General features: G+C 42.2%; 2 protein-coding genes across 2 annotated transcripts; one reads left to right on the forward strand and one right to left on the reverse strand.

Moving 5' to 3' along the window:
* Window positions 1–3,844: 3,844 nt before the first annotated feature.
* On the reverse strand, window positions 3,845–5,824 carry LOC141696399 (uncharacterized). Its single transcript, XM_074500544.1, has 2 exons — window positions 5,405–5,824; window positions 3,845–5,257 (listed from the first exon to the last, which is right to left on the reverse strand). Exons 1-2 carry the CDS (start codon window positions 5,822–5,824, stop codon window positions 3,845–3,847), a joined length of 1,833 nt encoding a protein of 610 aa, XP_074356645.1.
* Window positions 5,825–10,569: 4,745 nt separating this feature from the next.
* Window positions 10,570–15,285, forward strand: LOC141695053 (TMV resistance protein N-like). Its single transcript, XM_074499290.1, has 5 exons — window positions 10,570–11,223; window positions 11,814–12,915; window positions 13,248–13,526; window positions 13,617–14,447; window positions 14,649–15,285. The coding sequence occupies exons 1-5, from the start codon at window positions 10,622–10,624 to the stop codon at window positions 15,093–15,095; spliced, it is 3,261 nt and encodes a 1,086-aa protein (XP_074355391.1). The 5' UTR covers window positions 10,570–10,621; the 3' UTR covers window positions 15,096–15,285.
* Window positions 15,286–15,495: the final 210 nt, after the last annotated feature.

Consider the following 15,495-nt stretch of genomic DNA (forward strand, 5'->3'; position numbering starts at 1 on the left):
ATGGGTCCCTCTTTTAAGTTTCATCTTTTATTTGCTTTGTGCTCATATCTTTCTAAGCGGGTCGTGGCCCAGCTTGTCTCCCATATTTGTTGTCAAGCGGGTCGGGGGCCGGCCTTATTTGTGATTTTAAGATGTTAATAAAACAACCGTTCTTTCCTTGCATGGGTTCCCAAGGATGGGCTCCCCTGCTGGGTATTTAACAAAAGTTAAAATAGCAAGTGCACAAATAGAGATCAATAGTTTATTCATAGATAATGGGAACTGAAAGGAGTACATGCTTGTGGTCTCAGGGAGGCACCTATATGGCACTACCCCCCAAGACTTAGGAGTATTGTAAGATAATACTAAGTCTGAAAAGAATAATATTACTGATAATATTTGCGGAGGTGCTCCGCGTTCCAGGCTCTCGGGATCAGCTTATCCTGCATATCATTGAGGTGGTAGGTTCCCTCCCAGAGTACTGACTTTATCTTGTAAGGGCCTTCCCAATTCGCTCCAAAGACTCCGTGACTCACCACCTTGGTGTTTGGCATGCCCCGGCACAGAACCAAATCTCCCACCTTGAAAGTTCAGGCTCTAACCTTACTGTTGTAGTGCCTAGCTGTCCTCTGCTGATATGCTGCTACCCTGATCTGAGCATCTTCCCGAGTTTCTTCGATCATATCCAAATAGAGCCGATGATTGACCTCATTTTCCTCTGAGTCATAGTTGTCCTTTCGAAAAGATCTTGCTGCCACTTCAACGGGCACCATAGCTTCACACCCATACACCAGAGAGAAAGGGGTCTCTCTAGTTGTAGTTCGGGGTATAGTGTTGTAAGACCATAGGACCTGGGCGAGCTCCTCTGGCCATGCTCCTTTCTTTTCTTCAAGCTTTGCCTTCAATGTATGCTTAATGATTTTATTAACAGCCTTCATCTGCCCGTCACTCTGGGGGTGGCAGACGGTGCTAAAGCTTTTCTGAATCCCCAGCTGCTCACAAAATTCTCGCATTTCCTTGCTATCAAATTGTTTCCAATTTTTAGATATCAACTTGTAAGGGATGCCATAGCGACACACAATAGCCCTGTGTACAAATTTCCTGAGCTTTTTTGCCTTGATAGTGGCTAGGGGCTCGGCCTCTGCCCACTTAGTGAAGTAGTCTACCGCAACTATCGCATACTTGACACCTCCCCTGGCCTTCGGGAGTTCCCCAATCAGATCAATTCCCCACATGGAGAAGGGCCAGGGGCTCATGAGGGATGTGAGAGAGGCCACAGGGTTGTTATAATAATTGGCATATCGCTGACACTTATCTCAAGCTCGGGAGAATTCAAAGGCGTCTTTTTTCAGCGTTGGCCAGTATTAGCCTTGACGGAGGATTTTCTGAGCTAGAGAGCTACCCCCCGAGTGATTGCCACAAATTCCCTCATGTACTTCCCTTAGGATATAGTTGCATTCATCCCCATCTATGCATTTGAGGAGAGGCATACGGAACCCTCTTCTGTATAGGATCCCATCGTATATCACATAGCGGGTTGCTTTGTATTTTATCCTCCTTGCCTCATTCTTTTCATCCGAAAGTGAACCTTCTTTTATGTATGCTAGAATATGTGTCATCCACGTGGGGCCGAGCTCATTACTGAGGCTGCCCACCTCGTGCTCGGGCACACTAGGTTGCCTCTGTATATCAAGGGGCACGATCCCTAGCAAAGTGGCCTAACGGCGTGAGCCGAGCTTAGCTAGCTCATCCGCGCCTTCATTCTGTCCATGCGGGATTAGTTCTAGCCTCACCTCGTTGGACCTCACGATTATCCTCTGCGCACATTTTAGGTAAAGCTCTGTTCTCGTCCCCTTAGCTTGATACCCCCCGTTTATCTGATAGACCACAATCATGGAGTCACTAAACACATTCAAATTCTCCACCTTCATTTCCAAAGCTAGCTTGAGACCGTTGATCAGGGCATCATACTCAGCTTCGTTGTTGGTTCCATGAAAGGCCAGATGGGTCGCACGTTTGATCTTGTGCGCCTCTGGGCTGATTAGCTCAATTCCAGCTCCTGCTCCATCACCATTAGAGGCCCCATCCACAAATAGGCTCCACCATGGGGCACTATTTTGGCTCTCCGGCCCAACTTCCTCTGTGCTAGGTATGACCACAAGGGCTCCCGGCTCCACTTCCTGATATGGAGGAAATTCTAGCACAAAATCGACCAGGGCTTGACCTTTGATTGCGGTCTTTGGCTTATAATCCACTTCGAATTGGCTGAGCTTAACCGTCCACTTCAGCATCCGACCAGAAGACTCTGATTTGTGCATCACTTGTCTGAGGGGGTAGGAGGTTCGCACCTCTATCTTGTGCGCCTGAAAATAAGGCCTGAGCTTTCGGGAGGCTAGGATCAGAGCATATGCTAGCTTTTCGAGGCTTGTGTACCGAGTCTCGGCGTCGGCTAGCCTTTTACTCACATAATATACCGGGAGCTGGATACCATCCTCCTCTCGGACTAATACCGCACTTACTGCAAAGTCGGAGACAGCCAAGTATAGGATCAGAGTTTCTCCTGCCTTTGGGTTGGACAATATTGGAGGGCTGCTGAGATGCTTCTTGATATTCTGAAAGGCCTCCTCACATTCTTTTGTCCACTCAAAATTCCTCCCCACTCCTTTAATTGCTTTGAAAAACTCCTGGCATTTATCGGAGGACTTTGAGACGAAGCGGTTCAAGGCATCCACTCGCCCTGTTAAGCTTTGAACATCCTTCACCCGTCGAGGGGATCTCATCTCGAGTAGGGCTAGTATCTTGGCGGGGTTGGCCTCGATGCCCCTATGGTTGATAATAAACCCCAAAAACTTCCCTGATTCGACCCCGAACACATATTTCTGGGGGTTAAGCTTCATCATGTACTCCCTTAGGATCTGGAACATTTCTGCTAGGTGGCGGACATGATCCCTTGCTTCTTTTGATTTCACGAGCATGTCATCTACATAGGCCTCCGTAGTCTTCCCTAACTGGTGTTTGAACATCTTATTCACCAGCCTCTGATAGGTTGCCCCCGCATTAAGGAGCCCGAAGGGCATCCCGATGTAACAGTAGAGGCCCCGATCAGTGATAAAGGAGGTGTGCTCCTGATCTGGCCCATACATGGGGATTTGGTTGTATCTCGAATAAGTATCCATAAGCTAAGTAACGCGTGCCCAGCTGTAGAGTCAACCAGCTGGTCGATCCGGGGAAGAGGAAAACTATCCTTCGGGTAAGCTTTATTCAGGTCGGTGAAGTCTACACATGTCCTCCACTTGCCATTGGGTTTTTTGACAAACACAGGGTTGGCAAGCCACATGGGGTAGAAGGCTTCCCTTACAAGTCCTGCCTCCATCAGTCTATCCACCTCTTCTCTAAGGGCCTCTGCTCGCTCTCCGCTAATCGGTCGTCTCTTCTGTCTAACCCCCTTCTTTTTCGGGTCCAAGTTGAGCCGGTGGCACATGACCTTTGGGTCAATCCCTATCATATCAGAGTGTGACCATGCAAAGACATCCAAATTCTCCCTCAGGAATCGAGCTAGATCCTCCCTCAAGTCAGGACTTAGGTTAAAGCCTATTTTGAGTACCTTGGAGGGATCATTTGGGTCTACCAAGATCGGGATTGTATCTTCTGCGGCCCCAGCCCTCTCAACCATCGGGGGCATTCTCGGGTCTAAGTCTGCTCGAGCCTCACTAGATTCTCCTACTGCCTTGGTTGTCAAACCATCTGTATCCTCGAGCTCGGGCTGATGAGCTCGGGCCGGTTTTATCAAGCATTCAGAGGTCGTAGTGATAGTACGAGTGATCCCGTTAAGAAGATCCATAGTTGTTGTCATTTCTTTGCATGTCTATTTCCCTTTCCTGAGTCTTGCAGCGATTTGTTCCGGACTCTCTTCTTCATCACTTGCTTCCTCCACAATCCCTTCTTGTATCAACATGATGGGCTGAGAGGCTTCCATTAGCAAGGCCCCTGGGCGCGGTTCCACCTGAATCCCCATGTGCTCGAAATAGTTCTCGGGCAACTCCTTAATTGAAATCAAATTACAAGTCTCGTGGCCCTCGGGATGTACTCTTTTCCTGCCCTCAGCCTCTTCCATGAGGACATCGCCTTCACCCGGTTCGACCATCTCCTTTGATGCACTTCCTGACTCAGCCGCTCTGAGTGCCTGGTTATAGCAGACCCTTGATTCGTATTGACAGCTCTTCAAGAAGCCTACCCCCGTGGGGGTTGGGAATTTTATCGTCATATGATGGATCGAGGTCACCATCCTTATTGCCCTCATAAGGGGCCTGCCCACTATAACATTGTAGGCACAAGGCTGATCTACAACCGTAAACATTGCGATCTGGGTGGCCACATGAGGCTCTTCTCCTATGGTTACCGGGAGCCGAATTGTCCCTTTCACTCCGATCGAGTTTCCTGTGAACCCGTACAGGTGTCCACCTGTCGAGGTTAATTCTCTATCCAGCAATCCTAGCTTCTTGTATGCATCATAAGTTAGAACATCAGTTGAGCTCCCGGTATCCACCATTGCCCGGTGAACATTCACCGTCTCAATCTTCATTTTTATGACCAGGGCATCTGTATGAGGGTAATGCACCCATTTTGCATCATTTTCTTTAAACACGATATCATCGGCCTCCCTTTCAAAGAGCTCTTGGAGCCTTTGGCTTAGATGGTTGACGTTGGTGAGGGGCTTGTCCTTTGCTTCCCGAGCATATCTGTCTAGTGCCTTCCGGTTGTCTCCACCAATGTGAGACCCGCCTAGAATAATATGAATGCTACCAGCACGAGGTACCCTCTCTTTGTCTTCTGGGGGTGGAGGAGGGACGGTATGATAATCAGTCATGTGCTTTAGAACCTCCTTGACAACCCACTCTGTAAGCTTCCCTTGTCTTATCAACGTCTCGATCTCATCCTTCAGTTGTCTACAATCAGCTGTATCGTGCCCGGTGGCCTCATGGTATGCACAATATTTCGAAGTGTCCCTTTTATTATAGTCTGTGAGAGGGGCTGCCTTCCTGAATACCCCCTTCCCAGCATATGTAGCATATATGTGGTCGATAGAGGCTACCAGAGGGGTGTGTGTCTGCCATTTGCTTGTATAAGGCCTTCCCGAATCTTTGGCGGTCTCTTTGCCCCGGACAGACTTTTTTGGGCTCAAACTACGCCGATATGTCTTCCTCCTCTCGTTAGGGCTTGAGGATCGGTCCCTCTTGTCTCGATAGCTCTCGCTGATTTTCAGCTCTTTTATCGACTTCTACACCCTCTTAAATGGTTCAGCTTGCTCATAGAACTCGGCCAAGGTTCTTGGCTCACTTGCTTGGAGGCTCATCCAAAATTTCGATCCTTCTTTCAAGCCTGCTATCAAGAAATTCTTGATGGTCTCCTCACTGGCTCCCCTCACCTTGGGGAACTCGGCGTTGAACCGACGAAAGTATTCTGCCAGGGGCTCCCCCTCCCTTTGCTTGATGTTGGCTAACGTGGCCACAGGAGTTGAGTAGTGGAGGGTGGACTGAAATTGTCTGACGAACAAGTCCTCCAATTGCCTCCACGTCCTTATGCTAGCCAGTCCCAACTTGGAGAACCATTGTTGGGCACTACCTCTGAGTGATGCCGTGAAGAGTCTACAGCGGGTCATCTCCGGCACCTGATAGACTTCCATCTCAGTGTTAAATTGTATAAGGTACTCCGCCGGGTCGACTTCGCCATTGAATAGAAGGTCGGGGTTGTGCCTAAATACCCGAGGTAGGGGGGATAATCGGATGATAGCCGTAAACGGAGAGGGGGCAGCCGAGGCTGGGGGCCCTCTCTTCTCTCGCTCCATCTCATCTAAGATCCTTCTTAGGTCCCTTACTCTAACAACTTCTCCTTCTTTGTCACCACCCGCGTTACTCGAATGGTGTGAGCCCTAAGGTCGCTCGCGGCGCCCCCCTCCTCCGGCTCGCATTTGAGATTCCTCTTCCCGATTGTCTCTGCGCCTACGACGCTACTCTCTTCTGGGCGAGGTGTGTTGACGTCTTTCTGGAGGGGTCGCTGCCCGCTATCTTTTCGAGCCTCTCTGATCCACGGGCTCTTTCTCTTCTCTCTCCTTCTTGCAATATTCTAATTTGAGCCTGAGGTCATGCTCACTTAGTTTTTTACCTACTCGGTCTAGCACGCTAGTCGACTTTGCCTCAGATGAAGCTGGCTTCTGTCCCGATCTCGTAGAGATCTGGCTGCCCCGCTCATCATGGCCTCAGGGTATATCTTCCTTTTCGCGCGATGTTTCTTTCTTTTGCTTGGTCTCAGTTGCCACGTCATCAAAATCGTGGATCAGCTTCTTCTGAGGACCTTTGCCCTTCCAGCTACGCTGAGAGACCTTGAGGTGGCATGCCTTACGCTTGGCGTTCGGGACCGAGCTTCTTTCTACCCTTGACATCCGGGAGTTGATCTGATTCATCTGATCGGCCAGCCCTTCAAGATACGTCATGACCGCCTGCCCGTCCACAGTTGCAATTGGTGGAGGTGGCGCCTGATTCTCTGGGGGCGTGTGCTCGACCTCGTTATGGTCCTTCTTCTTGCCTCCGCTTCCTGGTGTCGCCGCTTGTTTGCTTTCTTTGGTCATCTTTCTCCCTAAGATGAAAAGCCCCTCCTTCTAGCGCCAATTATTATAGGGAGAATTTCGTATAACAGTGTTGTGGAGGTTAATGGGCAGATCAAAGATCAAGGACAGTGTTTGAGGGCGGAGGAAGGTTGTTTGGTGGTGGCTGAGCTTGTATGTTGACTCCTTAAGAAAGAATAGGGTTTGTTATTCTCTATCAAGTGTCGACTCATGTCTCATACAGGTGCCTACGTACCCTATTTATAGGGATCAAGACTCACGTAGTTCTTGGGGAACAAGTCACATAGGCTAAGGTTAGGACTCTTCAGCCCGTGCAGCCCAAGCCCACGATAAAGTCAGGCCTTCAGCCAATTAATCACGTAAATCTCGACCGGCTCCACACGCTTCCTATAATCTCACGACATCTCCGTATCTCTTCCCATGATTATAGGAATAACCCGTGTCGGCCCCGAAATTTACGAGCAACTCAGTCATCTATGAGCCACTTTCCATATCGAACACAAAGTCCTCTAATGCGGGCCGGCCTGGCGGCCTCGGCCCGCACCGCCTTCATTTTTAATCAATAAATACAATATTATCTTCAACTCCATTAGATGTGAGCTTATGGGCCCAACCCGCGTGTGGGCAACCGAGCCCAACTCGAGTACTGTCACTCGAGCCCACCTCGCATGAAGTCACTTGATCCCACCTCGCATGAAGTCACTTGAGCCCACCTCGCGTATGAGAGCCCAATCGGCAAGTATGATCCTACCTTACAGGTGCGAGCCCAACTCGCATGTCATGAGCTTAGCTCGCATGTCATGAGCCCAGCTCGCATGTCATGAGGCTAGCACACATGTCATGAGCCTAGCCCGCATGTGCTAGCTCAAGTCACATTGGTCCATGATTCTAGCTCACACCTGAGAGTCCAGCCATTCAATGCACCTATGGGGACCTGTTTATGGCCCATGACCGAAAGCGGGCATAACCGGAGGAAATAGTAGTTGATATGGAGAAAGTTGCGACTGACGGGAAGAAAATGAACAAGCGGCGGCAGAAATCAGGAAGAAAGCATTGATGGAGAAAGGCTGATGCCTGATGCTGTCCTTCCTACATGTTATCTTATTAACCGTATGTCCTATTTGTTGTTGTCAATCATGAAGGATATAACAAGTGGTTTCGTATTAAAAGGCAAATCTTTTACTCCTCTATCACACTGGGAATAATATATTGTGGATGGGAACGGGAGCCGACACACATTTTAACGCTTCTTTATAACATGTTTGCATAAATTATTTTATTTTTTTCTGAATAAAAATTTGATATTTGAAGTTTACAGATAAAGAAAATTTTAAAAATAATTAGGGAAGTATGTTTTTTATTCACCTTAAAATGAGTGTCGAATATTTTAAAAAAAAATTGTATAAATTAAATGGGACAGAGGAAGCAGTAGTTAGCCACATTAATAAAGCATTAATAGTAATAATACCAAGATGGCAAGATCAAAACGGGCAATTTAGCTACTTCCGGGAGAAAGAATGATAAAAATATCATTTTTTTGATTGACAGATAGGTAAATACCCATACCTTAGGGAAGTGGTTAATTTTACCGATTTGATCACCCATTTGCTGAATGCGTAACTCTCATCTTCTTCCCCGTTCCCTCCTACCAGCAAGTTTCACCCATTTTCTTCTATATATATGCATGATTAAACTGTAAGATTTCATGGTAGTGGTGTGTGAATCGACGATTGCGGAGATTTAATTGTTTCAGGCATCTGGAGAGGAGAGATTTATACGTGTATATCAGTATATCTGTATATGTGTACACATGTGCTGAGAGTAATGTACAATACCCAACATTGGATTGCGTATTACGCTACGTTACCTAAAATAAAAATGCGTATGACACTGCATACCCCTTTTAAGCATACATATTATGCTCAACACCCGTTTTATATATGCGTATTCTGTATATATCTCAATACTCCGCTACTAAATGCGTGTTCCAGTCGGTATTTTCCCGCATCTCACCACATAATTGTTATTTTTGTTATTTCAACTTAAAATTTCGGTAAAATTAACCTTCAGCCACTTCGGGACAAGGGGCCTTCTCCGTCACTGAAAACATAACAAAACTAACTTCAGATGCAGAAATTCTCGGGATACATCCACTGTACAAAACAGAGTTGCAAAGAGAGAAGCTACCATTGACCGGAAAGTCCCTTGTTTCTCACCTACAAACAGTAGCGAAGCCAGCAGAATCAGGGAGGAATCAACGTATATCTACTTGTTTCCCCTCATAATAGCCTCGCCCATCCCTTCAGAACAAAATAAATTGGAAATTACAATGAGTAAGCGCAAAGTTTTCGAAATTTTTGATTTTGGGATTTTAGTTGGGTGATTTTTTGTCAACAATTGTGTTTCTTGATAGAAATGATCAGCATTGTGTATGGGCTACCTAATATGCTGACATATCATTCCAAACTGGCGCAGTTTAAAACAAATCACTAAATATATTATTTTTTAATTATCTCTCACATTCATGTCACTCTTGATAACATTTATTAAAATTTTGCTCCAATAATTAAGCAACTCTAATGTTGCCCATTTGGTCCCTCTATATTAATTTTATATATAGTTCAATATAAAAGTGGGTTGAGTAATATACATTTTAGATGTTTTTATAACATTTTGCTAATTTAGGAAGTTATCAAGGAGTTGCCAAGTTTTGGCAACCTTGGTAGGCAACCTTTTGGCAACCTCCCAACTCCAATCAATAGGCAATCAAGGGTGTCATGCCACATAAGTTTGGCAACCTCCTTGGCAACCCCTACTGGAGATGCTCTAACTACTTCCTCCGTCTCTCCTCGTTATCGTTTCTAAAAAAAGTGTCTTACAAGCATTTTAAGATTAAGATAATTATAAAATATAGTTTCATAATTTTTTTAAAAAAAATTTCTTTTTCTAACTAAAAATTTAAACGTTCTATTTTTATTCAGAAAAAGAAATTTTTTAAAAAATTATAGAATATACTTTGTATTCATCTTAAAATGCGTGTGAGACACTCTTTCAGAAACGATAATAATTGAACGAGACTGAGGGAGTATTAAAGAAGAGAGGTACGATTAAATTAATCTATTGAGTTAAACTGAAAGTGTTGAGATGATTTTGTTTAACCTTAAATTGCATTGTAAACGGGGAAAGAAAAATGTTAGGGTACAAAATAAGGTCTGAGTTAAATATAAATATAATGGTATGGTGATCTAAATATCCTGAATATATAAATGTAGAGCGGGCATATATTAATATTAGCTCCTTATTTTTGTTATCTAGTCATATCATTCTTATACTAATATTTTGTAATTGTTTTGTGCCTAGCATTGCTAAAATGTTATTGTTTTAGATGTTAAAATTTGGTACTGGTTATAAAATTTTTAAATATTTTATGTTTATTAAATTTTGTTATGGCAATTTTGGACTTTTTAGATATAAGAATTTTTATTTAACTCGGTGACTTTTGAACTGATAGTTCAATTATTCAAATATTTGATACTACGTTTTAGAGCGGATTATCGACAAATATACTTACATCCGATAAATTGTTTCGTTTTCTTTTGAAAAAATAAATCGGTTCGTTTTAATTCTAGATTTTTGAAAATTTACCATACCTTGGAAATTTTTAGTACAGGTTCCACAACACACAAGTCACAACCAGTTTATACATTTTCACAATACATTTTTTTTTTGCTTTTCATCTGTTGTTGAATTGATGCTTAGAGGACTGGATCTATTCTGATGCATGTACCAATGTATCATAATCTAAACAATTGCAGACACATACAACAAATTTTACTATTCCAAGTCAATGAAATAATGAGAGTCTAGGGGGAAACAGAGATCCAAATTTTATTAATCTAAATCCCCGACTAATATTTTGACCACACTAGCACTGGCAGCCTGGAATTTAGACATTTAGAACAAAGTGAAGTAACATATTTGTCCATTCTCATCTTGCTGTTTTACTCCCAGTATGCTTCAATGGCTTCTACAATTTCTCGCACTCTATCCTCGCAAGTTTCATATTTAGCGCATCCTTCGAGGCCCGGAACACCATCCTCTAATGCTTCAACTCCACCTCCTACTACCTGGGACGTTTTTTTAAGTTTTAGAGGTATTGATACGAGAAATACATTTACTGATCATCTATACAGCACACTACATGGTCTTCGAGTTAAAACATTTAGGGATAAGCCTGAGCTACGAATAGGAGATGTGATCAGAGACGACTTGATTAAAGCTATCAAGGAATCCAAGATTCACGTTGTTGTCTTCTCGGAGAACTATGCTTCTTCAAGCTGGTGCCTTGACGAGCTCCTAGAGATTTACGAATGTTGGAGAACAATGAAGACATTGGTTATTGCTGTTTATTACAACATTAAACCCTCTGTTGTGCGATACCAAACTGGGAGTTTTAAGAAAGCTTTTAAAAAGCATGAAACTCGTTTTAAGACATCGATTTTTAAAAGCGTTTGGAAACAACATCGAATTCGTGCTGAGGCTAAAATGCAGAAGCTGAAGAAGTGGCGCCGTATATTAGCAAACGTTGCTAATTTCTCAGGAGTCACTGTATCTGTAGAAAGGTAAATCAAATTTTTAAGACGCTTTATTTCTTGTTTTGTTTACCTCCTACATTTATGTATTAACAATCGAATCTATGATTAATCCTTCTACTATTTACTTTTTTGATATTAATCCCAGAAAAAAACACGTTAAAATGAGTTTATAATCATCATTGTAAAATTATCATCAGACATTATGTCATTATCACTAGACATTATATGACTTTAGTATGCTTAACCATTTTAATTATTATCATTAGATATTAGTATATGTAACCGTTAATACTGAGTGTGAATGTGTGATGGGACAGTCTAGTGTTAAGGATCTATTGGAGGAGGTTATGGATTTAGGTCAATCCGATTATTAAAATGATCGGATATTGATAAATTTAGGTCAATCCGATTTCTATGTATCTTCTGCTCTTCTTTTTGCTAGGAGAATTAGTATCCAAAATTTGTCTGGACAAAGCAAAGAATTTAAAGGGTAGATTATCGCCAGCTTAAATGTCATTATATCACAACAAATCACACTACCTGGCAATGTTTTTAGTCACAATCAGCTACTCCAGACATAAATCTCGATTTTCATGGTAAAAAGAATTGCATTGCAGGTCTGAAGCCGGTATTCTCCAAGAAATTGTTGATAGGATTCTAATTGAAATAAATCCTAAAACTTTAAATGTCGCCAAATATCCAGTGGGGTTGGAGACTTGTGTTCAAGACGTAACAGCATTGTTCAACAAACACACAAGAGGTTTCACTAGGATTGGTATACATGGTATGGGCGGAGTTGGCAAGACAACTCTTGCCAAAGCTGTGTATAACCAAAACCATCACCGCTTTCAAGGCAGCTGCTTCCTGAAAAACGTTAGGGAGGTTTCAGAAACCAGTGAAGGGCAAGTACGTTTACAACGTCAACTTATAAATAATGTTCTTAAATGTAATAACATTAATGTTGACAATGTTGACCATGGAATTGAGCTGATAAGAGCTAGACTTTGTTCAACAAAAGTTCTGATTGTTTTTGATGATTTGGATGACCCAAAACCGCTGGAATTTTTAGAAGGACCATTTGCGTTTGGTAGCACGGTCATAATAACAACAAGAAATGAAGATCTACTCGATTCAGTTGAAGTAGAAGCGCGGTACAAGGTGAATGAACTGGATGATGCTGACTCGCATCAACTATTTACCAAACATGCATTTGGTAATAGTGTACTACCCGACGCATTGAAGGAATTGTCCAAAGAAATTCTACAACACGCTGGAGGGCTTCCATTGGCTCTTACTACTTTTGGCTCCAAACTGAGAAACATAAAATCTGAAAAAAAATGGAGATGGTTCATTGATAGATTGAAACGAGTTCCACATAATGATGTGGAGAAAAGCCTTTTGATTAGCTTTGATGCTTTGAAATTGGTTGATCCAATAATGCAGAATATGTTCCTGGACATTGCTTGTTTTTTCATCGGACTCGAGGAACAGGAGGTTGTTAACATCATGGAAACCTGTTATCCGTTTGTCGATAGAAATCTTGGCTTTCTCAAAAAGAGAAGTTTGCTAATGATAAATAATAGGTATAAGCTGGTGATGCACAATTTGCTTTCGGATATGGGAAGGAGAATTGTGTGTAACAGTTCTCCAGATGAGCCACAAAAGCATAGTAGATTGTGGGATCCAAATGACATATGCTACGTCTTAAATGAACACAAGGTAATTTAATTTCAATTTTTGAAGTAAATATTTGGCTAACTAGCAATCGCAGTTGTGGTTTTGTCGAGAACCTATTTTAAAATCCTGCAGAACAATTTTCTGGACATGTTCTACATTTTTTACAGAGTATATTATTGTTCACTTGTTCATATGAGCATCACAAATGTTTTTGGTGTCTCCACCTTAATCATTGCCTTATCAAATGATGGTTAATAGTTTTCTATTACACAGTGACTATCTAGTATCTACCTTCTCTCTCAGCTTAGTTTCGTCTGTAAACATCCATCAATGCTATTATGCTCCTGCCTAATATATCATTATATATATGTCAGGGGTCAGAAGCTATTGAAGGTATCATCCCTCACAACTTTTACTGCCAGAATACACTTGAGAGAGTATCATACCCTACGGAAGTATTCAATACGATGAGGAAATTAAGATTTCTTTACCTCAACAATGTAAATCTCACTGGAAGCTTTGAACATACATTTAAAGAAATGACATGGTTCTGTTGGGAGCTTTGTCCTCTTGAATCTTTGCCTTCAGAATTACACCCGAAAAAGCTTGTGAACCTTGCATTGCCACGTAGCAAAGTGAAAACAGTGTGGAAGGTAAGAACTGATCAGTTTCTCATGTATGTATATAAGGAAATTAATTTCCAAATGTCTTATTTAGTCTCTCACAATGCACTTACTTAACAGGTCTCACAAACTTTTAAACACTTAAAGAGTCTAAACATGTCAGGCTCTCAAGATTTACATTCAACTCCGGACTTCACCAAATTACAGTATCTTGAAAATTTAATTTTTGAGGGCTGTAAAAGCTTGAAGGAGGTCCACGTATCAATTGGAAGTTTAGAGAGGCTTGTTTCCTTAAATTTGCATGGTTGTCTGGAGCTAAGAAGACTCGGGGATGCCATATGTGACTTAAAAGCATTAAAAGTTCTAAATATTGGCTACTGCCAAAATCTGGAAGCCTTGCCTACAAAACTAGGGAACATTGCATCCCTAGAAGAGTTCAATGCAGAGGGTCTAACTGTTATGACAATACCCAGTTCAATTGGACATCTTAGTAAGCTTGTTGCTCTAAGATTAAGTTACAACAAGAACCTTGAAACTCTTCCGCGCTCCATTTGCGACCTGAGATCTCTGAAAGTTCTAGATTTTACAAAATGTAAAAATTTAGTGAAGGTTGCTAAAGCTGATATGGAACCGAGCAAGATTGTCACCCTGAATTCCGATACTAGTCAGTGGTCAACTCCAGAAAATATTGGTCTTAAAGATTGTCTTCATCTGTTGTCCTTCGCCGAATTTCCTCCTAATCTGAAACGGATAAGTGTCAATGGTTGTTCGTCCATGAAAAGATTACCAAAGTTATCTAATTTGAAGCAGCTGCAAATACTGGACCTTACAGATTGTAGTGGTTTGTTAGAGATTCAAGGCTTGGAAGAACTCACATCTATTATAGTACTGCACTTGATAGGTTGCAACTCCTCTCTTCTGGCATGCACCCTCTCAGAACGCTTATTTCAGGTTTGCTCAGTCCGAATTTCTATTTTATACCTAAGTACACCCAAAGATTATGAACTGCTAATTAAGATCTAGAAAGTAATGTCATTGCCGTAGGCCACTTAGCGCTTTTTAGAACGTTGGTTAATAGAACGACATCTGACAGAGATTCGATTATATTTGCTACAATTTCTATCTCGCTACTTACAATAATAATTTCAACAGGCATACTCAGGATTTGAACGTCAAATTAACATTTACGTAGCACATTTTCCGGAGTGGATTAAACCATCAGGAGAGTTAACAGCAGGTCCGGTTAACAATGTCTTGGGCAATCAGTGCACTGAGTCAACATGGTCAGTAGATCTGCTGCCAAATGTGTGGCACAATATTTTTGGGTTGATCATTTGCTTTGAACCCTCTAAGACTTATTCTGTCGCTTATTCACTTAAGAATGTTGCAACTGATTTTATATGGAGCAGCAAATCTTATAATTGTTACCGTAAATCATTGATGGTAGTAGTACCAAGATCAATCTTCTTAGTCAAAGACGGGGACCATAGAATTGAATTAAGAGCAAATGCAGAAATATATGGAATTCATATACTGAACAAAATGATCGAAGACAGCACCAATGTCAATGTAGAGGAAGCTGCCCTCTTAAACAGTTGAAACTTGATCGTGGAAACTGACAAGATCAGATTGCTCGTTCTCCCTCAAGAAGAGCTGAACCATTAAGTGGTTCGTTTGATGGACGAACAGGTAACTGAAAAATAGTGTTAAGCATATTTTTGATAACATTGCTTGTGCTTCCTGTAATACTACAATTCAGTAAATAAGCAAGAAGGTAACATCTTCAGAACTGTGTATCTATTGGAAGTTAAATGTGTTTAATATGGGGGGTTTTGTTACAAATCATAAATCAATCAATAGTATCCAGTAAATTTCGTATAGGATAGTGTCTGGGAGCCTTACCCTCATAAATGAGAATGAAGAGACTGTTTCCGTAAAAGACCCACAACCCCGGCTTGTGTGTATTGTGTTCCACATTGATATACAATGATACATAAAA

The sequence above is a fragment of the Apium graveolens genome, chromosome 11, assembly GCF_009905375.1.
Source record: "Apium graveolens cultivar Ventura chromosome 11, ASM990537v1, whole genome shotgun sequence".
Lineage (NCBI taxonomy): Eukaryota > Viridiplantae > Streptophyta > Magnoliopsida > Apiales > Apiaceae > Apium > Apium graveolens.

Coding starts and splice junctions, on each gene's coding strand:
- LOC141696399 (XM_074500544.1), bottom strand. CDS start 5,824: ATGGAGCGAGAGAAGAGAGGGCCCCCAGCCTCGGCTGCCCCCTCTCCG. Junction 5,258..5,404: donor TCAACGCCGAGTTCCCCAAG/GTGAGGGGAGCC, acceptor AAGAGGGTGTAG/AAGTCGATAAAAGAGCTGAA.
- LOC141695053 (XM_074499290.1), top strand. CDS start 10,622: ATGGCTTCTACAATTTCTCGCACTCTATCCTCGCAAGTTTCATATTTA. Junction 11,224..11,813: donor GTCACTGTATCTGTAGAAAG/GTAAATCAAATT, acceptor ATTGCATTGCAG/GTCTGAAGCCGGTATTCTCC. Junction 12,916..13,247: donor ACGTCTTAAATGAACACAAG/GTAATTTAATTT, acceptor TATATATGTCAG/GGGTCAGAAGCTATTGAAGG.